Below are 21,395 nucleotides of genomic sequence, written 5' to 3' on the forward strand. Positions count from 1 at the left end.
TCCATGTAAAAATTAAAAATCTGTCTGCCTTGTTTTTGGGGGAACATGTTGTGCTTGTAAAAGAGTGAAAAAGAGAATTTTTGCATTGATCATGGATACTCCTCCTGGGAAGTGAAACACCTCTTTTTGTTTTCTCCATTCTTCAACAAGAAGAATAGTTAAAGAAATGTGGGTTGTCTTAGTTTGAAACTGGCATTATCTGTGAGTTCTCCATGCTATCATAACAACTGGTCAATATATTTGTGATGAGTAGTATTTCTAGACTGTGACATGGGGATAAATGCCACAGTCAATCTGAGAAATAGGTGAATATTAAGATCAAGCTTTACTTGCTTCCTAAAGCAGCTCTACAACATGAACTTGCAAAAAAAAAACCTGAGAAGGTGCTTTGGAATGAACAATTCTGGGGAACTCTGAACAGCTCAAAGTATATAGGAAAAATCAGACTTACTGGAGTTACTGTTGTTAAAATTGATCTATATCACTTTATTTTATGTGCTTTGACGTTTAGTTCAATATTATTTAAACTAAACTGATTCTCACTGAATCATCATTGAGAGAATTCATTTGAGAAGTAGTGTGTGTGTAGGGGGGTATTAAGTTGTGGAGTTGTAGGAAAGCCTTTTCTGTTAAAAGTTCTGACTGCAGAGATGGGGATGTGGATTTCTTTTGTCATTGCTTAGTAGCTTTCCTAGCTCAAAAAAAGCAGAGATTTTTCAGGTAACTTTCAAAGGAAGACCTGTTAGTGATGTTCTTGGGAAGACTTTGGTTTCGTTCTGCTGCAGCGTCCTATATTCAGTATTATAAGATGGTTTTGCTGTTTTGCCTTTGCCATTCAACATGTCTTATATACCACTGCTGAATACTTTTAATATACTATACCGTTTTCAGAAGATTTTTATTTGCTCACGGCAGAATATGCTTTACTCGTGCTGTTATTAAAGGACTTCTCTTCCTAGACCATTTGACCTTTACGTTTTGCAAAGGAGTTGCATAGATGGGGAAGAAGGGAACTACTGTGAGAAAATGACTTACTTGAGGGCATCTAATTTGTAAATAAAACAAAGGAAAAAAAAATCCAGCAGGATACCAATATCAAGTTGGATTTAAAGTTAACATACTGTGTGATTGTAAAGCCCAGTACTCAGTTATACATGTGTTCTTATGTATGGATCAGGCGTATTGGTTTTTGTTTTTTAAACAAATAATACATGTCAGTTGTAGATTACCACAGACGCTAATATATCTATGATTGCAACACAATGTAAAATACGAAAAGAGAACAACAATATTTTTAATGGCACCAGTAAATCTATTAGTAAAAATCTCTACCTGAAGTGAAATGTTAGTTTAATTGAACTATATAGAGTTTATTCCTGGTGTGAATTATTCTTATGTGTAAAAAACTGCTTTTGGGAGGGGTTTTGCTGTTATATTTTGGATCATTGTAGTGAAGTAACTCTTGCTCCCTGTGTATCTTTGTCATGATGTTTCTACCCAACTTAGGTCTGGAGCGTCAATGTGGTTGTTGTGGTGTGTGGGAAGTGGTTTTTTGTTTTGTTTTGGGTTTTTTGTCCTGCCCTCCCCCTTTTTCTCCAAATGGAAGTTAAGGGATTGCAATACAGGCAGTGGTCAGAAACAGGCAGTCACAGCTGATCCCTTTTACCTGTTGGATCCTACGACAGCTGTAGAACCCCCTTCTGGTTATAAAATCTCATTGTGATGAGATTTGCTCTATGTAAGTCTCTAAGTGTTGAATTTGAGTAAAAGGGTAAACTTTTTTAAATTTTGTGCTTTTTACTATATTAGTAGTGTTTTAGTTGCACTTAAAGGTTGTGGGAAGTTACTATTACTGCTTTTATTATCTTACGTTCTATTGGAGTGTGGGGCAAGATGAACGTATTGAAGTGAATGGGTGCGGTGCAGAGGTAACTGATTTTTGCGTTACAAAGCTAACGTGCATATTTCGGAGAATGATCTTCTAGTTAGCATCCGATTTCTTTCTTTGGTGAAGCTGCACAAAAGAGTGGTAGAATACAGGCCTTTAAAGAACAGAACTTTGAGCAATTCAGGTTGGCAGTTATGCTGAGAAGGAGGGGGACTTTCCCTGAGATCTTGAGCAGTCTAGGACTTAAGACTTGAGAGGTTTGGTAACTTGTGTCTGGTTTAAGGTAATAAACCCTTCCAAAGCCTCATTTGACCCAAAATCATTGTATTCAGTATGTTCTAAGCTGCAGAGTAAACACCTATGTTCCCACACAGATTTTAGCTGGGTTATATTTTCTTGTGTGATAATCGTTCTCAGTCAGTCTCCTACCTTTTTTTGTTGAGAGTAATAATTTTACTTCCATTTGCTACTGGCAGTAAGTAAAACCATCTCGGGCTATCTCAGCTGCCTGGACCACGGAACAGAGAAGTGAAGCAATGCCCCTTTGTAGCCAGTGCTCTCTCCGCTCTGTTGTTTAGAGCCTTCTGCTTACAGCTTGTGTAAAGAGGAGAGTCTTGTTCTGCTTTGTAGCTGCATGGTCTCAAAGACAATCTTGCTCTTCAGGGGCCAGATGGAGAAATGTACGAGACCAGTCTTAGGCTCTTATTAATTACTGAAAATAATTTCAGAAGTTGTTGACTTTTGAAGTTTTTGTGGTTAGGTGATGATATTTTGGAGTGGGAGAAAAGGAATCTATAAAGAGCAGTTCTGTTTTAATCCAGCTTGATAAGAGCTTTAGGCACAGCCACATTATACAGTTTGTCTGATCTCCTTGATAAAGTAGGATTTTTAGATGTGGGTAAACGTAACTCAAGAGGGTGATTCAGATGCATGCAGAGCTCATAAATATGGGAATTCTACTAATATTTCCTTTGGACTTTTTTTTTAAGGTCTTAATGATGGCAAAAGAGAGCCAAAGGTTGTGGGAGAGTTGCTAAAGCTTGTATTCATGGTGCAGCTTACCCCATGGATCCCACAGTATGGGAAAGCTGACTACCATGAATCCTTCTATGTGTGCAAGTGTATTTCAGTATATTATTAATTACAACCCTTAGGTTAAGAGTTGCAGTGAAAAGCTGGACAAGGAATTGGCGGCCTTAGAAACAATAGAATCTCAAGCAGATTCTAGGTAAGTTTGTGCGTGTGTGTGTGGGGGGGGGTGTTTTTTTTTCCCCTCTTTTTGTGGCCTTTTAAGCTCTAAAAAAAGTGTGATTTTTTAGAATGAATCACTCAATTTTGCTGCTTGGTCAGCCTAAACAAACAACTACAAATTAAAAATGTATACAAGAGGTTCCTCCTGCTCCTTTTCCAAAGACAGGGTACAGTTACCACGTTACTAAGTCCAAATGAATATTAAGTGTCAATCTGTATTTGAAAATAGTTGCTGATGCTTAAATATATAACACAAACAGAAGAACCCAAGACCCATTTGACAAGTAGGTGGGGCCTTCCTATCTCTATTTTTTCCCCCAATTTAAACCTTCATCTTGCATAAATTAAATAGAGGACCTGTGAAGACTTCTGCAATAATGAGGGAAGAACAGGGTAAGGGCATGGAAAGACTTGATGCAATACTGTATTGTTATTTCAACAGAGGAATGATGGTACATGGATTTTTATTTTACAGGAAAATTACTTGGAACTAATCTTGTTCTAATATCTTTTCATTCTCCATCTGTATAAATTAGAAACTAAAAGATTAATGCTGTTTTCTGGGTCTTCAAATTTAGCATATTACAGAACCTGCGAGCACTTGTGGCTATGAATGAAAATCTCAAAAGCCAGGAGCAAGAGTTCAAAGCGCACTGTAGGGTAAGCTTTACTTTATTATATAAGGATTGATATAAAACTTGATAAACAAGCGTGTGAGCATTATGTATGCTCTGCACAGCTCCTGCTTTATGTCCCATCCTGCCATTCCCCCCACCATTTACTGATATTTCCAGGTATCAGAAAATATTTTTCAATTATTTTCATTCTGTTCTGCTTAAACAATAGTAGAAGGGATTTAATTCAATGAAAAGTAGTATAAAGAAATACTGCCCCGAGGCAGAAGCTGAGCATAGAACACCTCATTTCCCATACATACCTCTTCTTGGAAAGCTGTAAAGGGTTGTAAAGGAAACTATCTTGCAACTGACCTTTGGTTCATTTGTTATTATGAATGACATGTCTTACAGTCCAGTGTTGTATTATTGATACTGTAATATTACTTTCCTTCCTCGGTCCAATTTTCCATATCATTCATTACTCCTTTTAGCTGGATCTAGATATTTGCAAATAAGAAATGAAGCCGTTTGCATTTGATAGAAGATGATGTTCCGTTTATGTAATGAGTAATAATGGCTACCTTAACCCTAAGCAGAGAATGACATTTAGTCTTACAAATTTACAAATATTAAAGCGTGTGGTCAACTCCAGAAATTGGTTATCGATATGTGGAATCAAGTTTCCTGCTATCTTTGCTTTAAAAGATAGATCTTAATTAAAAGCAACAAAACCTTTTTTTTCTTATTTTAAAGGAAGAAATGGAGCGACTTCAACAAAATATTGAGAATTTGAAAGCAGAGGCAGTGGAAAATGGGGAGGAAGAGGTAAATAGCAACTGTCTAAGAGTTTACTTTTATGTTTTTAAAATCCTATTTTAGGTCCTTCTAACTTTTGGTGCATTCTAATAAGCGTTAAAATCCACTGTCTTTGTCGTATCAGAGAAGAATCACTGCATGTTAAGAGCAGCGTGTACCTCTGACAAAAACAGTTCCTCCTCAAAAATGTATTTGCTTTGATAGTTCTTTTTTTTAAGTGATTTCGTCTGATAGATGGAAGCACAAGTTTTCAGTGGCGCACTACACTGCATGCAGTAAGCAGCTGTCAAAACTTCTATTTTTTACACAAGTGCATCCAGTCTGATGGGAATGAATGAAGAGTACAGAAAAGGAAAAGGCTGAATTACTTGTATTTTAGATGAATAAACATTTCCCAAAATGCTGTTGTCCTCCTGAACCCAGCATGAGAAAATTAAAATGTAAGCTTAGAGCTTTAATTTTTAATAGAAGAAAACATGATCATAAAATCCCCAAGGAAGCGAGTCTAGAATGCATGTCAGAGGGTTTGATTGTTTATCATTAACCCTTGCACTAAATCAAAGTATGAACATTCAGAAAATGAGCATAGAAAAGAATCTTTCCATACGTATCTGTTATTCACTCTTCATTTTCAGAAGAGTGACTATTTCTAAGCAGCGGAAAACCTATTGACGAATCTTAAACTAAATGTTAAAGGCTTAAAAACTAGCAAAACACAGTTGGTTACTGTGAAGGATGTTACAGATTTCTTTCATGCAAATCATGATCTATTTAAAAAAAAAAAACAACAAAAAACAACACATGAGCAAATGGTGGTGTTATATAGTAGGTTTCATTGAATGAAAGATGAACAAAGAACCCCAAAACAAATCCAAACTGCGTGCTTCTCCAATTGCAGATCTGATTTGCTACTGTAATCCAAAATTATCTTTTGGGTTCTCAAATTCTAGGAGCCTAATAAGATTATAGACCAGCAGTACCAAACCGAGAAAGATAAGCTTCAAAAGATCCGGCTATTACTGGTAAGTAACTCCTTGTAAATTTACTAGGATAAAATTATTGATGTTTTTCTCATCTTCTCACTTCTAATACTTCTTGTTGTTGTTGTAATTTTTAAAAGTTTTTATGTCACAGACCAAGTGTAAATAAAAATGAGCCTCAGCCAATACTCTTTTTTTAAGTTAAGTATTTAGTAACAAAATCTTGCTGGGCGGGTTTCATCCTTTTTAAGAAGAGAACTAGCAGAGGCGTTGTTTTCTGTCCTCCTTCCTTTCTGTTCAGGCCCGAAGAAACCGAGAAATAGCCATTTTACAACGCAAGATTGATGAAGTACCCAGCCGAGCTGAGCTAACGCAGTATCAGAAAAGATTTATTGAACTTTACAGTCAGGGTATGTATATCAAACAAACATTCTACAGAAGGCTAAAGTCCTGTAAGGAGGGCAGTTGCGTTATAAGCAGATGGTGTGCAGCATCAGCACTTGCTAGTTTTGTGGTATTTTAATGTTCATTTGACACTCGCATAATACACCCTCTTTTCAGGGTTTTAAAAACTGGCTATAATATTATCTTTGAGGATGAAACTTAATGCACAAGCTGTCTAGAGTAAATTTTGTCTGCAGAAGACTCAGTCATTTGGATCAGTGACCAGTGTGTTTGAACGGTAGTCCTTAATCTGCCACTTACAAATGAGGTAGCCGTTCATGAGTCACGTTTACTCTGCTCTTAACATTGGATTGTTTTCTTTGGCATGAGATACCTTGTTCTATATACAAACTATGTGAAGAACTACAAAGAGTTTCTTGAAGGGATTGTTTTCCATCATTGTTGCTCTGTAAATGTTCCCCCTGCCTTCAAAAGAGCAAGGAGAAGCCAGGGATCTACAGGTCAATCAGCCTTCCCTCAGTTCCTGGGAAGATGGTGGAGTAAAGTCTCTTGGAAACCATTTCCAAACAAATGAAGGGCAAGAAGGTGATTGGTCAGGCATGATTTCCCCTTCTCAAATCCATACCGACTCTCCCAATCTTCTGCAGTGCCCTCTAAAATGAAATGCATGGCATGGTAGATGAGAGGAGAGCAGTGGATGTTGTTTATCTCAACTTTAGCTATGCTTTTGACACTATCTCCCACAGGATCATCACTGAGAAACTCATTAAGTGCAGGCTAGATAAGAGGGCAGGTGAGGTGGACTGAAAACAAGCTGAACTACTGAACTCGGCGGTTGTGATCAGCTGCATGGAGCCTAGAGGCCAGTTACTAGCTGTGTATCCCAGGGGCTGGTACTGGGGCCGAATACTGTTTAACATCTTCGTTAATGGTTTGGATGATAGGACAGAGCGCACCCTCGGCAAGTTTGCGGTTGATACAGAACTTGGCGTGGTTGATATACCAGGTGGTTGTGCTGCTATTCAGAGGGACCTCACTGGGCTGGAGAAATGGGCAAGCAGGAATCTCACAAAGTTCAACAACAGGAAGTGAAAAGTCCTGCACCTGGGAAAGAATAACTCCATGTACCAGTACAGGCTGGAGGCTGACAGGCTGGAAAGCAGCTTTGCAGAAAAGAACTTGGAGGGGGTCCCGGTGAACAACAAGTTGACCACAAATCAGCTTTGTAGCCTTGCGTTAGAGCCCTGTGTCCAGTTCTGGGCTCCCTGGTTCAAGAGAGAGACATACTGGAGCAAATCCAGCGAAGGGCCACAAAGATAATTAAGGGCTTGGAGTATCTATCATAAGAGGAGAGGCTGAGAGAGCTGGGACTGTTCAGCCTGGTGAAGAGAAGGCTCAGAGTGATCTTAACAGTGTGCTGATGCGCACCAGTGTACCTGTTGTGGGGATGGGGGAGTGTAAAGAAAATGGAGCCAGCTCAGTGGTTCCAAGTGACAGGAGAAGAGGCAATGAGCAGAAGTTGAAATACAGGAAATTCCATATAAACGTAAGAATAAACTTTTTTACTCTGATGGTGATCAGACACAGGAACAGATTGCCCGGGCAGGCTGTGGAGCCTCCATTCTTGGAGATTTTCAAAACCTGACTGGGCACAGTCCTGGGCAATCTGCTCTAGTGTTCTGCGTGGAGGGATTGGACTAGACGATCTGCAGAGGTGCCATTTAACCTCCAAGATCCGGTGAAAACAAATCCATTCAAAAAACAATTTAGGAAGCTATTCGAAAATACACTACAAATGGATGTTAGCCCTTCCCTATCTCTCTCTGTTTGACTAAAAGCAAGCAGCAGGTTGGCTCTTTTTTTTCCCCTTCTTCCTCCCTCTTACCTTACATGGGCTCTGGTGTGTTTTGGAGCCTCTGTGAGGTGATGCAACTTGCTAAACCAGTGGAAAACATTGATAGTTTTCTTCTGAGTTACTAAATGCAGTCAACTCGTAGCAGATACATGACTAGCAGAGCTCTTCTGTTTGGCAGCAATTGAGTCCTACAAAAAAAAGGAGCTAATCAAGAAAGTACACCTTCTGGAGAAAGCCCTTCTGGAGATTGTTTTCTGCGCTTAGATTCTTGCAGTTTGTCCAGAAGGAACTCAATTTCAGCACTTGGAAAATCTTCTTCATGGAATATGCTGGGCAGCGCTTATACCTTTCTTGAGCTCTCTGTGCTTTCACGTTCCTTGTATGTAGTGTGCTTCTCTAGGTTACATCATATCCAGAGCATGTTACAGTCGTATTGTGGTGACAAGAATGCACTCTGGTCCGTTAGATCTCACTACTGCAGAAGTAGGGCACTACTGGTGCCTTTCTGGACTTCCATCATTAAAATGCTCCCCTTTGGGCTATAGCTTGCTGTTTTGATTTCTGTTTGAGAACAGAAATCAAACAAGTCATCTCTATCAGTTTTGTAAAGATTTTATAGCAGCTTGTTAGTCTTCAGACTATAAGGTAGTGAAGATGATTTCAGTCTGGCTTATCTGGCTTGCTCATGACCTCTGGAGTAATTATCATCATTACCTCGTTTGATCTTTTTGACCCATACTCTTTTCTGGGTTCAGGATTCTAGATAGTGCTTGATAAATTAACCATAATTTTGCCAGCTGTCCTTCTCTGTTGAGCTCCTGCCTTGAGGATCCTAGCTAATTGTCTTTAGTTTTCCTTAAACTGTGAAGAAGTGCAGAGGAACGCTTAGCAGCCTTGTAATATCAGTCGTCATTGCCTTATAGGCCCAAAGGGGATAAATGGCTGAGCCTACCTTCCCCACCAACTGTGACCGCTGTGAATGCTATAGTCACCTAAAACAGCCTTTTGAAAAGAGAAGGTATTATTTAGCTATATCAGCATGAACAAACTGTAAAAACAAAAAAGAGGCTTTAACACAGTCAAAGCTTTCTTGGGTACCTAGCGCATCTGTAGTTTGAAGGGTATAGTATAAAATGTGCAGATGTCGCCCTGTAGAGTTGGATTATCTAGTTCCTATCTGTCTCTGCTTAATTTCTTCTCCCTCTACGCAGATGAAAACACCCAAATTATGCGAGGGTAACTGTTAGCAGCACAGCAGCCTGTGTTGTGTAAGGGAAAAGCTTATGGGAGAAGAATGAACAGACAGTGTTAGGGAAGCACAGCTGATAGTGCCAACTTACGTTGACATAAAGTGTGGTTGACAGTTGAGGTTTAATTTAGACGCTGAACTGTGCTATTTTGAAGTCCAGTGCTCATGTAATCTGCTAGTTGCAAACCCTGCTGGAGATTTACATGCAGATGTAGGGTTCTTTCGGAATGTGTTAAAGAGTGTCTTCCATTATTAATAGTACGAAGTTATAAAAAACAATAAAGCCTACAAAGTATCTTTATAGGTTCCATTTCACGTGATGCTCTTTTATTATTCTACCCTTCTTTTGTTTGCAGTGTCAGCAACTCACAAAGAAACCAAACAGTTCTTTACTCTTTATAACACACTGGATGATAAGAAAGTATATTTGGAGAAGGAGGTAAGAAAATATTATTGTTTTCTAAGTGTTTAGTCTCTGGAAAAGACGATGCAAAGTTCTTGCATAGCTTTCACACTCAGCTTTGCTAGAGAAGGGTTAATACTCTTTACAAGTAAAAATGAAACAACTGTCTTCATAAGAATACTTCAACAATATTTACAGGAAAATGGTCTATGTTACTAAAAAGTGCTATCGTTAGTATGGCACGTTCAAAACCCTGCGTTTTGTAAAACACAAATGACATTTGATTAGCAAATATCTCTGTCTTGGTGTCATAGGAGTAAGTTAGCGTCCTTTGTCGTCTTGGTTACTATTTTTTATTATGAACCAATGCTATAATTATTGACTTTGGAAACTAAATTCCAGCTGCTTTCAGCAACATCCTAGTTAGTTCGCAGGATCTCATCCTGCCTACACTGAAGTCACTGGTGATTTTAATGGATCAGGATCAAAGTGCTTTCCTGAAAGCAAGTTATTCCCTTCTCTCTGTCCGCACTATGCAGAGTTGGGCTCAGATGATTTCAGTTTTCTTCTTTGCAATGATCGACGTGTGACTCCAGTAAAGATGGAGAAATAGGAACAGTCAAAGCTTGATTAAAAAATGACAGCATAACTTTAAACTGTAAAAGGTTTTGATACTACAGGCTTCTCTGATTCTAATAAAATAAGATCAGAAGATAGTTTAACTAGTTTTGCCTTATTTAATGTATTTGATTGCTTAGTGTGTGAGACAAGCCATAGTCAATTTTATGACTATGTAAAGGCATTTTACTTCCTGGATTAGGACTGAAGATGATGAGCATCAGTTTCCTTCCCTTGAGCATTTGATTCTGCTACATGTGCTAAATAGTTCTCAGTTTTTCGGTTTGAAGAATCAGTAATTTATGTACCTTTTATAGAAGGCACGTGATCCTGGCAGTTGCTTGCCATGGAACTTGGCTAATGGAATAGATTTAAGAACAGAAGTGTTCTTCAGGGACACTATGCTGCAGGTACTGTACCTGTGGTAGAACTCTGAGAAGATGTAGCTGGGGGGAGAAGGGGAGCTCTTGGCAAACAGCAGTCCTTCAGGCTAGACCATAACACGTTAGGCACGTACGAGAAAACTGTGGGAAAAATCCTGCTTCATCCTTTCCTGATTCTCTTATTTAATTCTACAGTAACTTAGTACAGTTTTCTTGCTTTGGTTTTGATAACCTTAAAAAGCGCTCCATGTGAATCTGCCAAAGTTTGCTGGAAAGCTCACAGGTGCTCTCATGCTGTGCAGAACTTATCAGAGATAGGGTGTCTTGTTTTTCTTTCAGTCGTACAAGACTAGGCTTTCTCACAGACTTTCTGGAGGCCAGGATGGTGAAAAAAATATAACAGAACACTGTTTTCACGCTGCCATTCTAAACGTTCCCCTAGTTTACCTTAATAAAAGTATTTTAAGACATGACAGCAGTGTTAGGGTAGATATGGCCTTTTCTGTTACAGAAAAGTATTTTAGTGCAATATAAACATTGTCAGAATCCAGACTGCATTACAATGAACTTTAAAATAACTGCTGTGACTGGATGGCAGTTTGAATATTTTACAGCTATTTTACAATTCACAGGTGCATATTTTGCAAATATTACTTACATGTTTTGTAGCAAAACATGTAAATAATACTTGTAAAAAATGTAAGTTCTGTGCTGAATTGTACAACACGTTTTTTATAGAAATGTATATTCTGAGTTAGGTCAGTGGTAAGTACCAGGCAGCATCTTACAGCAGGTTGTAATTTTACCTATTTTGATTGTTACATGCTCTAGAAATACACAATTTGTGAAAGAGGTTTCATTTTAGCAGAAGATAATGCTATTTCTTAAAACTCTTCTGCATCATGGTCCCTAAGTTCCGCAAATAAATTACCTTGGAATTATTAACTTACCTTTTTGTCTGCTGGAAGTATATGGTTTTCCTGCGTTGCTTTTAATGTTAGAAATAAGGTTTCAGCAAGTAAATACTGTCTAATAATATGTGCAAAAGATTTCTATGCTTTTTTGGCACCTTTGTTTCATAAGGGGTTTTGAAAGATGCCTTTTTAAATACAAGAAACTCTCTCTCAAAAAAAACAAACCCTTTTTTATAATAGGCTGAGCGTAATTGCTTTAAAATAACAAGTTACGGTTTTCATACAACGGAGTTGTGGCCCCTAAAGGTTAGCGTTGCGTCATGAAAGATCTCTGCTTATATCACTGATAGTTTTGATCCTATTTTATATGAGATTCACTTTTAAAATGCTGCAGATACTGTGAACTCAATTTTTTCATAATTTTTGCTATTTGGGTTTGGGCTCCGGTTTTTCTATTTTGAAATGTAACATAGCAACAGTCATACTTCGCCATAGTTGCAAAGTGCTACTTTTCATTATGTGAATGTTTTGCAGTATAAACTGTGTAATCGCATTCTTAAACGCGTGCTTTTTGGAAGTAGAGGCAGAGGCACAGGTATGGTCTTGGCAAATATTCGTAAGTCATGCAGTCACTGCCCTTAATTGAGATACTTTCTTTCCTCTAAATAACAGGAGTTCTTAAACATCTTAACCTCTTTTGGATTACGTTTGAATTTTTACGAGGTCAGGAATGACTGTGCAGATTGAGCCATGCATGTGCCTATCACTGTTATTCATATGGAAGCTTTTTAGATCTGTGGGAGACGAATTTAGCTTCCCATAGTAGTGGGACAAGTGGTTCTGTTTGCAGTGCTCAGATTTGGGCAGTGCAGAACACTTTCAGTTATTCATCAAAAGGAGAAACTGCAAGGAAGGCTTGACCATGCGAGCCTTGTATGAGTATCAAAAGCCAAGATGAAGACTCACGTCAATTGCTGCTTGGTGAATTTAACTGTTCTCAGCAATATTTAGAAAGCAAGAAAAAAAAAACAGTGGAGGCTACACAGAGAATTTTCAATATGCAGTTCAGTTAATGGGGGAGTTATATACAAAGAGCAACAAAATTTCCCTGTTTTATTGTTGTAAACTCTTATTTATATCTTGATTCAGTGCAGTGTTCATTTCACATAACTGGAACCATAGTCTTACTGTGTTGCATGTGAAGAGTCATGCTATACTTCAGCTGTTTATCTTTTAACAGCCTGCAAAATAAGTATAAGCAAAGCAAGTACTGATGCACAGGTTGTTCAGAAACTCCCGCAAAACTCGTCTAACCAAGTTTATGCCACACAGCGAATACAATGTGGAAATGCAGCTGCTATTCCTTCACTGCTTTGCTGAGTCTGCGCGGATACTAGGCTTGTCTCAGAAGCAGTAGTTTTTTGCTGATACAATATTCTGCTCAGGCTGAGCTGAAGTGCAGCTTCCTGACAGAGCTGCGCTGCTCAGTTTCAGAGCTAGCATCTTCGGTATTGGTGCTGGTAGCTGATCTGCTGCACCAGTAGCACTTGACGTTGGTACCGATGGAAATTATGTCTAAATGCAGGTCTTGCATATATTTGTGTGGTTTATTTATTATTATTTTTTTAAGATATATTTTCATGTTTGTTCTCTTCAGCTTGTAAGCATACACAGGGCTACGCATGTGTGAAACCCAGTTTCTTCTACTTGGTAATTACAACTAAGACCAGTTAGCAAACCTAACGCAGTCTCTACGTGTATTTGTGTACCACGCGTGCTGAACACTGGGCTATTACCTGTCACTTGTATGTCAAGTTTCAACACTGTGTAGGCCCTCTTACTTCATTAGTTTAGTCTGGAAAGTCATCCCAAAGGAAAATTCTCAGTGGTGCAATTGAGCATCAATACAATTAAGAGTCTCGCTTGTTGTGTCAGACTTTGTTCATTTTATTGTGGCCCCTCCACTGGGATAGATTTCGGTAATACACGGGGGTTGTGGTTTCTCTTCCTAAAAGAAGCTTATGGTGATTTTTATAGAACTGCTTGTCAGGACAGTATTTATATAGTCAATTATTGGATCTGAATTTCATCTCATTGTTCATGAAAATTCATTCTGACAACGTATGTTTTCTGTTTTTTTCCTTTAATTCATAGGTTAACTTGCTGAATTCTATTCATGACAACTTTCATCAGTAAGTAATGGTCATTTTTGACTTGTTAGTTGCAATGAGTAGTAGGGCTGGTTGATGAAATAGGAGAGGGTATGAATCTACATGTTAGAATATAATTTTCATTTAAACTGTATTATGAAATACAGTGAATTCTGTTCAAAGTAGTGGCTGGGGAGTCATAGACTTGATACTACCTAACGTGTGTAGTCAACATATGTTTTTAATATCTGGCTCTTCAGTTGCATTTGTAGGGAAAAAAAAAAAAATCATTCGGTCATAATTTTCCTGGCATTAATTGAAATATTTTTCTTCATTTCTGTGAAGTTGTGGTTACTACATTATGTACAGAACATTAGACTTCAGACATATTTCAGACGTGTATTATAGAGTAATTCTATTTAAAAGTTTTGATGAAGTGTGAAGTCTTTAGGTAAAATTATGGTCCCACTGGAAGTCCAAGGTCAAATATCAGTCTGTGATGCAGCCAAAACTTATTTCATTCTACTTTTTTTGCTTCTGGAGAAAAAGTCTGATGTGAATGGCTATTTTAGTAGTTCTAAACAGTTCTTCCTATTGTATCTTTTTAAAATTCTATTGTGAAGTTATATGATTTCCCCCCTGCCCCCCGAGAAAGTAATTCATAATCTCTTTACTTGTTTCCATATATTTTTGTCTTGGGTCAGAAACTTTGCGTTATTTTTAATTTTTTCCCCCTATTTTGATATCCAAAACCATTAACTAGTACAAAAAACAAGAATTATTTCAGCTATTTTCCTTTGCAGCAGAGGTTGTAGATCTGTTTTGCTCAGTGATGAAATCCTTTTGATTCTGTCCAGTCGGTAGAGAGTTGCGCTGTTCTTTCTTTCTTTCTGCTTTAATCTGTTAAAGGTATGTTTCGAGCCCAAAATCACTTCTGGGCTTTTCCTAATAGGGTACAAGGATGTGTTTAGAATATTTACTGACCTCCTGGTCCTTCAGTCACCTTCCTTGTTTTCACATCAGCTGCTCTTAAACTTTATTTGCAACGTTGCTTTTGGTTAGGTGATAGCAGTTTATTTCTGTTGTCATGAGAAAGTAGTAGACTTACACTGCCAGGGAGAACACTTGTGATGGGCGCTCTGATAATTTATACCGGCTGAAGATCTGTGCTGTTACCTGAAATCAGTAGTTAAAAAGATTAATTTTTTACTCAGAATACTAAGCAGTATGTATACTTGGACTTAGGTATATATGCAGGACAAAAAAGAATTGTAAATGAAACATTGTCCCACGCGTTCCTATCAGTTGTTATCTTTTTTTCTTTTCAGAGCAATGGCATCTTCTGGTTCTCGTGAGCAATTTTTACGGCAGATGGAGCAGATTGTAGAAGGCATTAAACAGAATCGGATGAAGGTCTGAGACTCTTCTCCCTTTCTTTGCTAAAAGCTGGAAATTATTTCAGAAAACCTTTTAGATAATAACTAGTCTTATTTCTTTCTTCGCTTCCACAAGGAAGTGTTCACCACTAAAACGTTAATGAATAGAATAGAGCAGAGGTGTTGTAACACTTCTCTCCTGGCAAGCAGCTTGTAGCACTTGAGTTTGTTGGTGGCATTGTAGTGATTTTGATGCTTGAAACAGCTGTACGTCAAGGCTGTTGATGTAATGAGGGTCTCGAGGTGAAACAGATTATGAAAATACTTGAACAGTGCAATTATCTAGTGGTTGATTTATCAATGCCAGTGAGGAACCTGACAGTAAATGGTTGCTTCTGCAGCAGAAGCTTTCTTGTTTTTATTTATTTATTTGTTTTACTTATTCCTCACCTAGCAAAAGTCTCTTGAATTACTTTGTTTTGAAGAGATGGACTAGTTATCTACAACAAGGGTTATCTACCACCTTGATGATTTAGTCTGATCCATTCCGTTTCCATCTGCGGTGGGTTAGAAGCGCTCACAGTCAGTTACTGTGATCCTCTCTTAAAGTAAGGCCATTTTAATTGTTTTCTGTGCAGACCTGAAGACCTTACACCTGAGGATAAATTCCGATTTTCAAAGCTCATCATACTGTAACTGCATTGTAGAAGAGGCCTACAGGGAAATTAGGTATACTTGTTACTGAGAACGAGTAATGTGCAAACAAGAATTTCTGTGTGATAACAGATATTCATGAGACTTTCTGAGGAGAGACAGGTTAGTCTTCATTGTGAGGAATATGTCAAGAGAGATTTGTCATGGTCAGGCACAAAAAAAAATTTACCAAAGGATAGTAATAGGGTCTTATCGCTTGACAAGAACCTGGATCCTTGATGTTTTAGCAATATAGTTCTCAGCCTCATCCTAAAGGAGTGGATGCATATGGTGGTGCTTTTTCTGTCTCTTGTCTTGTTCTGGTTTTGGAGAGGCATTCGAAACAGGAGAGGAATGCCACAGGCTTATTCATGTGGCAGTTCCTTAAAACCGGAGAAGAGCAGGCAAAATTTACTTTCCAGACTAGCAGCAACCTTGTCTGTGATGCTTATGATGGAAGGACTTCATTAGGACTACTCCTGAGAGGAAGGCAGTCTGTTCTGTAATAAGTATTGGTCCCCTTCGCTCTTAGGGATTTACAGTATGCTTGGTCCGACTTTGGCATGTTCCACTCTGAATGAGGTTGAGAGAAGAAAAGAGGGGAGAAAAGGGATTTCTTAAGTGTAAGTCTTGATCAAATACAGCATTGTATAGTAAAGTAAAGATGCCTCCCCCGTGACTGATATAGCAGACTTAAACACCAAATGAAGATCTAGGTGTTTTGTCAAAACCTCAATTTCTTTTTTTGTTAATTAACTTCACTGAGTCATTTTTGATGGAGCACTGTTTAGTAGACGAGATCCTGGGCTTGCAGAGGTATACGCCGTAGTTCAAATAGGAATGTTACCTGTAGTGCACTGGCACTGAGACTTTAGCTTTAGGGTATTTTTGTTTGTTAAGAGTTGGCCTAAAAGTTCATTGCATTAAAAGCACCAGCCAGTAGTGTCACTTACATATCACTTATGATTGACGTGTCTCCCATTGTCTATTGTAGACATTTGTGTGTGTGTGCGTGTGTGTGTGTGTATATATATATATATATACCTACGCACACAGTTTTTGATCTTCTGTTCTTCTTATATACCAACAGATGGAAAAAAAGAAGCAAGAAAACAAAATGCGAAGAGACCAATTGAATGATGAATACTTGGAGCTTCTAGAGAAACAAAGGCTTTATTTTAAAACAGTGAAAGAATTTAAGGAGGTAAGAGCATTTTTGCTGATGTAGATAGGTGAATATTTGAACTGGTAAATAGTTGCTTAAGAAGTTGTTCTGCCCAGAGAAACTACTTGCTTTGAAGTGGATCATAAACTTTGCTTTTAGTAAGGAGAAATTTCCTAGATGGGTAGATCTACCCTGAACTTTTTCTCTCTGAATTTTTCTCTGAAGTCTCCTCAAAGTTAAATCACAAAGAGGAAACGTGCAATCCCATCTTGAGAATGAGCTTTCTATTGTGCATTTTTCAGATTGCTGGAATGGCTGAAGTGTTTTCTCAGTACAAGAACTGTGTGGGGGTGTGTGTGTGGTTGTTTTTTTTTTTTTTAAGGCTCATAATGTAGCTCATTAAAATCTCATTGAGCAGCAGCTCGATAGAGGGAACTAAATGAGTTTACAATAACAAATAATATAATTAGGTATTGTAGGACAGTCAGCAGCAGAGTTGCCTATACTTTAAAGGCAATCTCAGCAACTAACTAGTAGTAAGGTTGAGGGTGGGGGGGGGGAAGGTTGGAAGAAGAGCTGACTATTTCTGCTCCTGTTGAAGTCCATGATGGCAGAAGCAGGTCACTGAATCATTTTTCAGAGTAAATTTTAACGACTGCTTTACTTTTCAGCACAATATTAGTGGCTTGAATAAGAGTTGTTTTAGATGTATTAACGCTATGAGAGCTACTGAGAACTGTTTTACTCTCTTTGCGTGTCATGGGTATCCTTGGGATGAGGTGTTAGGCCTTTGAGGTGTGTTGCACTACAATAATGGGAAGAATGGCAAGTTTCTGGAATTCAGTTCATGACTCCTGTCATCTCCTAGGCAGTGGAAGTAATGCAAAAAAAAGTAGGTTAAGTCCTCTTGGAAGAAACATGAAGGGTTCTTCCTTGACACTTGTTGCTTAAAAATTCCACAAAATCGGAGTATGAAAGCTGGTCTACAAGTGAAAAGGCCTATTGGTGGATAATAGGAGTGAACGTGTATGTGTGTGTTGGGGGTTTTTTGTGATTAGTAAATTCAGAAAATGGAAGATGAAGTGATTCAACAATTTAAGATTTCTAGAAGCATGTAAGCTCTGATATTCAGTGACTTGCAGTTCTGGCTTGACTTAAGCATTAACTTATGCATCAGTGCTATTTATACAATGCTTATATTGTCATGTTCACAGTGTCTCTTGGTGGGTGTTTCCACATGATTTTTGGACTCTGAAAACTCTTTTGTCACAGACAGATTTGCATCCCTCCGTGTTTCTTGGGCAGTATTAACTGGTTATTGAGCAAGGTTTGTATTTAGCTTTCTTAGTGGAATCTCTTGGAGACCTATGAGCAGCTAGGTATTGGAGCAGAGAGGGTGATGGAAATGCGTGGGAGATTGTTCATCAGAATGAGTCTTGCTAGTCGTGCATAATAATACTTCCTGAAGGGATTTATTTCGAGACTTGATTAGGTGTCCTGTGCACGCATGCCTGTTGTGATAGAAGAATCGGTACTGTGGATGAGAGCTGGTGATTACCGAGTTTGCCCTGGGTATTCGTTTCCTAGAAGCCTAATAAAATAAGTGGCCAGCCTTCTTGTCTAACCACTGTGAAAGTACTCTTTAATACTTCATTGATTTAGTGTCTGCTTGGTTTCTGTTTATCATTGTAATGTGCTTCTGTTATTGTCTCCTTGATAACGAATGACAAAGTAGTGCTGCCAACAAAATTGTCTTCTGGCTTCCGATGTTTGGAGAAAAACATCTTCCTCTAATTTGTCCTGGTTTGTTCTGAGACAGTTCCCTCCTGTTTTGGATCGTAGACTCTGGGAGAGTGACAGGGACTGCTTAGCTACTTTTATGACCGGCAGAATTGTGTGTCCTGTTTGCAGCACTCCAGATGTGGAGTTTTTCGGTTTTGGAATTTTTTTTTTGTTAAACGTAGAGAAGCCATTTGTCTCCTGCTGTGCTTGTGAGGGCATTTCTGCTCTATCCTGTCTTTTACCTTAAAAATAAATATATATATTTTAAAATGGCAATAGTTTGAGAACAGATTGTGTGTGTATATATGTATATACATTTCTTGACTTAAAATTGTTCCATGAACACTGACTTTTTTGCGAACTGTTTTGTGATGTTCCAGATTACTTAACAGTAATCTCTATTTCAGGTTTTTTCAATTTATAAGTAAAAAGGGGGATTTGCTTTAGCTGCTTACAACAATTTTAGACTAATGATCAAGCAGCATTGTACATCATAAAGTTTAATGAATATGCCATTGAAACAATGTTATGGATGAATCAAAAATATCTGCAGCTCATCACTCACTCAGGACTCCTTTGGATCTTGGACATCTTTTCAGGTTTCAGTTTGATGATCTGAAGATATATATCACAACTAATAGAGTTAAGAGTGACTACCTGATCTGTTTGCTTTTTGTTAACAGGAATGCCGTAAGAATGAAATGCTGCTGTCCAAGTTGAAAGCTAGTTCTTCCTGAAGAACTCCAGCTGATGAAGTTATAAACAATTGTTCAGTCCGTAAAGTGAATCTTTTGTGGAGTGACAATGGTAACTGCAATGTAGACATACATATATCTGTGTGTGTGTGTGTATATACGCATATATATACACAGCAGAAGTCTGTGTTTTCCAATATGTATTCTGTTTTACATTCCTTCATCTAATGGCTGTATTATTCATTATTGCCTCCACTACACAGTAAAGAGTTAATGCAGTACAGAAAAATAAAAGTACTGTCTAATTTTATTTATTTGGGTTTTTTCCACAGTGAGGATGATGGGATGGTTTTTACTTGGGTTTTAACGCTGAAGGTGGTCAAAATTCTGGAAAAAGTAGATGTGGACTCTGGTAACGTATTTGAAAATAATATGTACAAATGCCATAAAAGAAGTACTGCAGAATGCAGAAATCGGATCGCTTTAGGCGAAAATAAACACAAAATGTTCCTAAAATTCTTTTCACTAGCTAATAACTTCACATTATTTAAATTTACATTCTAGCCATAGATAAGATTCCAAAAGACAAAAATTAATTCCTAATGGTTAAGACTTAAGAAAATGGAAACTTAACTTGGATAATTCCTGGTGTAAAGTTATAGATTTATATTTTTATAAAGTCTAGTTGTTGTATACATTTTTGAAATTCCATTTTTATATATACAGAGTGCTTATTAAATTAATAAGTCCGTGAAAAACACCTTTATCACTAGGACCATCATGTTACCCTGACTGGGATGAAAAGCAAAGTCTGCTTCAGCTGTAACATAGGAAGATAAAGGTTCAGGCATTCTGCTCAGTGACCTGGTGCTCATCTTTGAAGACAAGAGCTATTTACCCTGCCTGGCTGGGATTTGCCTTTGAAAGTTTAGAAAATCTGTTGAACACCTGGAACATTTTTCTACTTCTACATACAGTATTTTATAATTCAGATAGCTGCTTTTTGTACTTAACATCAGAATTTTGGTCTGGACTTATGTACATAACATCTTTTGTTCAGGAAAAGAAAAACCACATTTTTCCACTCTTCCCCCTCACCTGCCCCTCCTCATTAACAGTGATGACCATGCTGTTAGATTACTTTCTATGGCAGTGAACACAAAATAAAAACATTTGGAATCCAGTGATCTTCGCTATTGTGTTTTTAAGGTGACACACTTTTGCTTTAGAAGCCTTAATATGCTTTTGAATTACAAGTGCATTGAAAGATGAATTGTGCAAATGTAATATTGTGATGAACCCTCAGAGAGATGTTTTCATGTGTCACATAGCAGTTGGTACCATTCTGTCTTCTCTTGCTGCTTTTTAAGAGTTTAGTGTTTGTTACAAACTGTCAGACCTAGTGGATGCCAAGGAGGTTCATTGACGGTTGGATTTCTCTTACATCAGTTTAAGATGCAGAACTTTTCTTAGTGGAGATAGTACAACTTAATTGCACTACAGTATCTGATTCCAGTCCTTTTGAAGAAAGTACCATTTGTGTCTGATTTTTATGCAAGCTTCAAGGCATCGAAAGGGAGAGTGAATTTTTTTTTTTTAAATATATAAGATCATTGATATTCTGCATGAGTAAAATGCTATGAGGGTTCCCCACAACTATGGGGGACTAGATTCAGTGTGATATATCTTGTAAACGAGTCTGTTTTTTGTGACAGCCTGTGAAACACTTCTTCTGTTCCTTCAGTACCAACGGAGGGGAAAACCTTTTTACTGTGACAGTTGATATCTTACTCCCCCACGCTAGTTAGTGACTCAGTATATGCAGGCTGCTCCTCTTGTATGTGTTCAGAAAGTCAGTCTTCCTAGAGCTGGTTCAATAATGAAGACAAATGTCTTCAAAATTCCTGAAGAAGGAACTTTGCATTGAGTGCTGCTTGCAGGCATTCTACAGTCAGCTTTGATAGTAGTTCACAAGTTATATTATTACTAAAGTCCACGCACTTTGCAATTTCTCCCGCTTTCTTCTCTAATTTGTAAAACAAGTATCTTGACCTAGGAATCAAGATAACCTGTTAGTGAATTCAAGCTCTGACATATTTGTGTTTGATCTATTTTTTTTAAAGTAATTTTGACTTTTCAAATTTGATTTTAAAAA

The 21,395-nt window shown here is 37.9% G+C and overlaps 1 protein-coding gene across 3 annotated transcripts in view; it reads left to right on the top strand.

The window, feature by feature from the left end:
- The window catches only part of CCDC93 (coiled-coil domain containing 93), a 52,979-nt gene extending 32,556 nt beyond the window's left edge, over positions 1-20,423 (top strand). For 2 of the 3 annotated variants that reach the window (XM_068949170.1, XM_068949172.1), the window contains exons 14-23: positions 3,043-3,116; positions 3,718-3,799; positions 4,510-4,581; positions 5,523-5,594; positions 5,854-5,962; positions 9,418-9,500; positions 13,534-13,571; positions 14,858-14,942; positions 16,689-16,802; positions 19,229-20,423. In XM_068949170.1, coding sequence (XP_068805271.1) covers positions 3,043-3,116; positions 3,718-3,799; positions 4,510-4,581; positions 5,523-5,594; positions 5,854-5,962; positions 9,418-9,500; positions 13,534-13,571; positions 14,858-14,942; positions 16,689-16,802; positions 19,229-19,282 — 783 coding nt within the window. In that variant the 3' untranslated portion in view covers positions 19,283-20,423. The remainder of the gene's footprint in view (positions 1-3,042; positions 3,117-3,717; positions 3,800-4,509; positions 4,582-5,522; positions 5,595-5,853; positions 5,963-9,417; positions 9,501-13,533; positions 13,572-14,857; positions 14,943-16,688; positions 16,803-19,228) is intronic. The other variant, XR_011141979.1, reaches the window with a different exon arrangement.
- Positions 20,424-21,395: the final 972 nt, after the last annotated feature.

This window comes from Struthio camelus, chromosome 6 (assembly GCF_040807025.1).
Source record: "Struthio camelus isolate bStrCam1 chromosome 6, bStrCam1.hap1, whole genome shotgun sequence".
In the NCBI taxonomy this organism is placed as follows: Eukaryota; Metazoa; Chordata; class Aves; order Struthioniformes; family Struthionidae; genus Struthio; species Struthio camelus.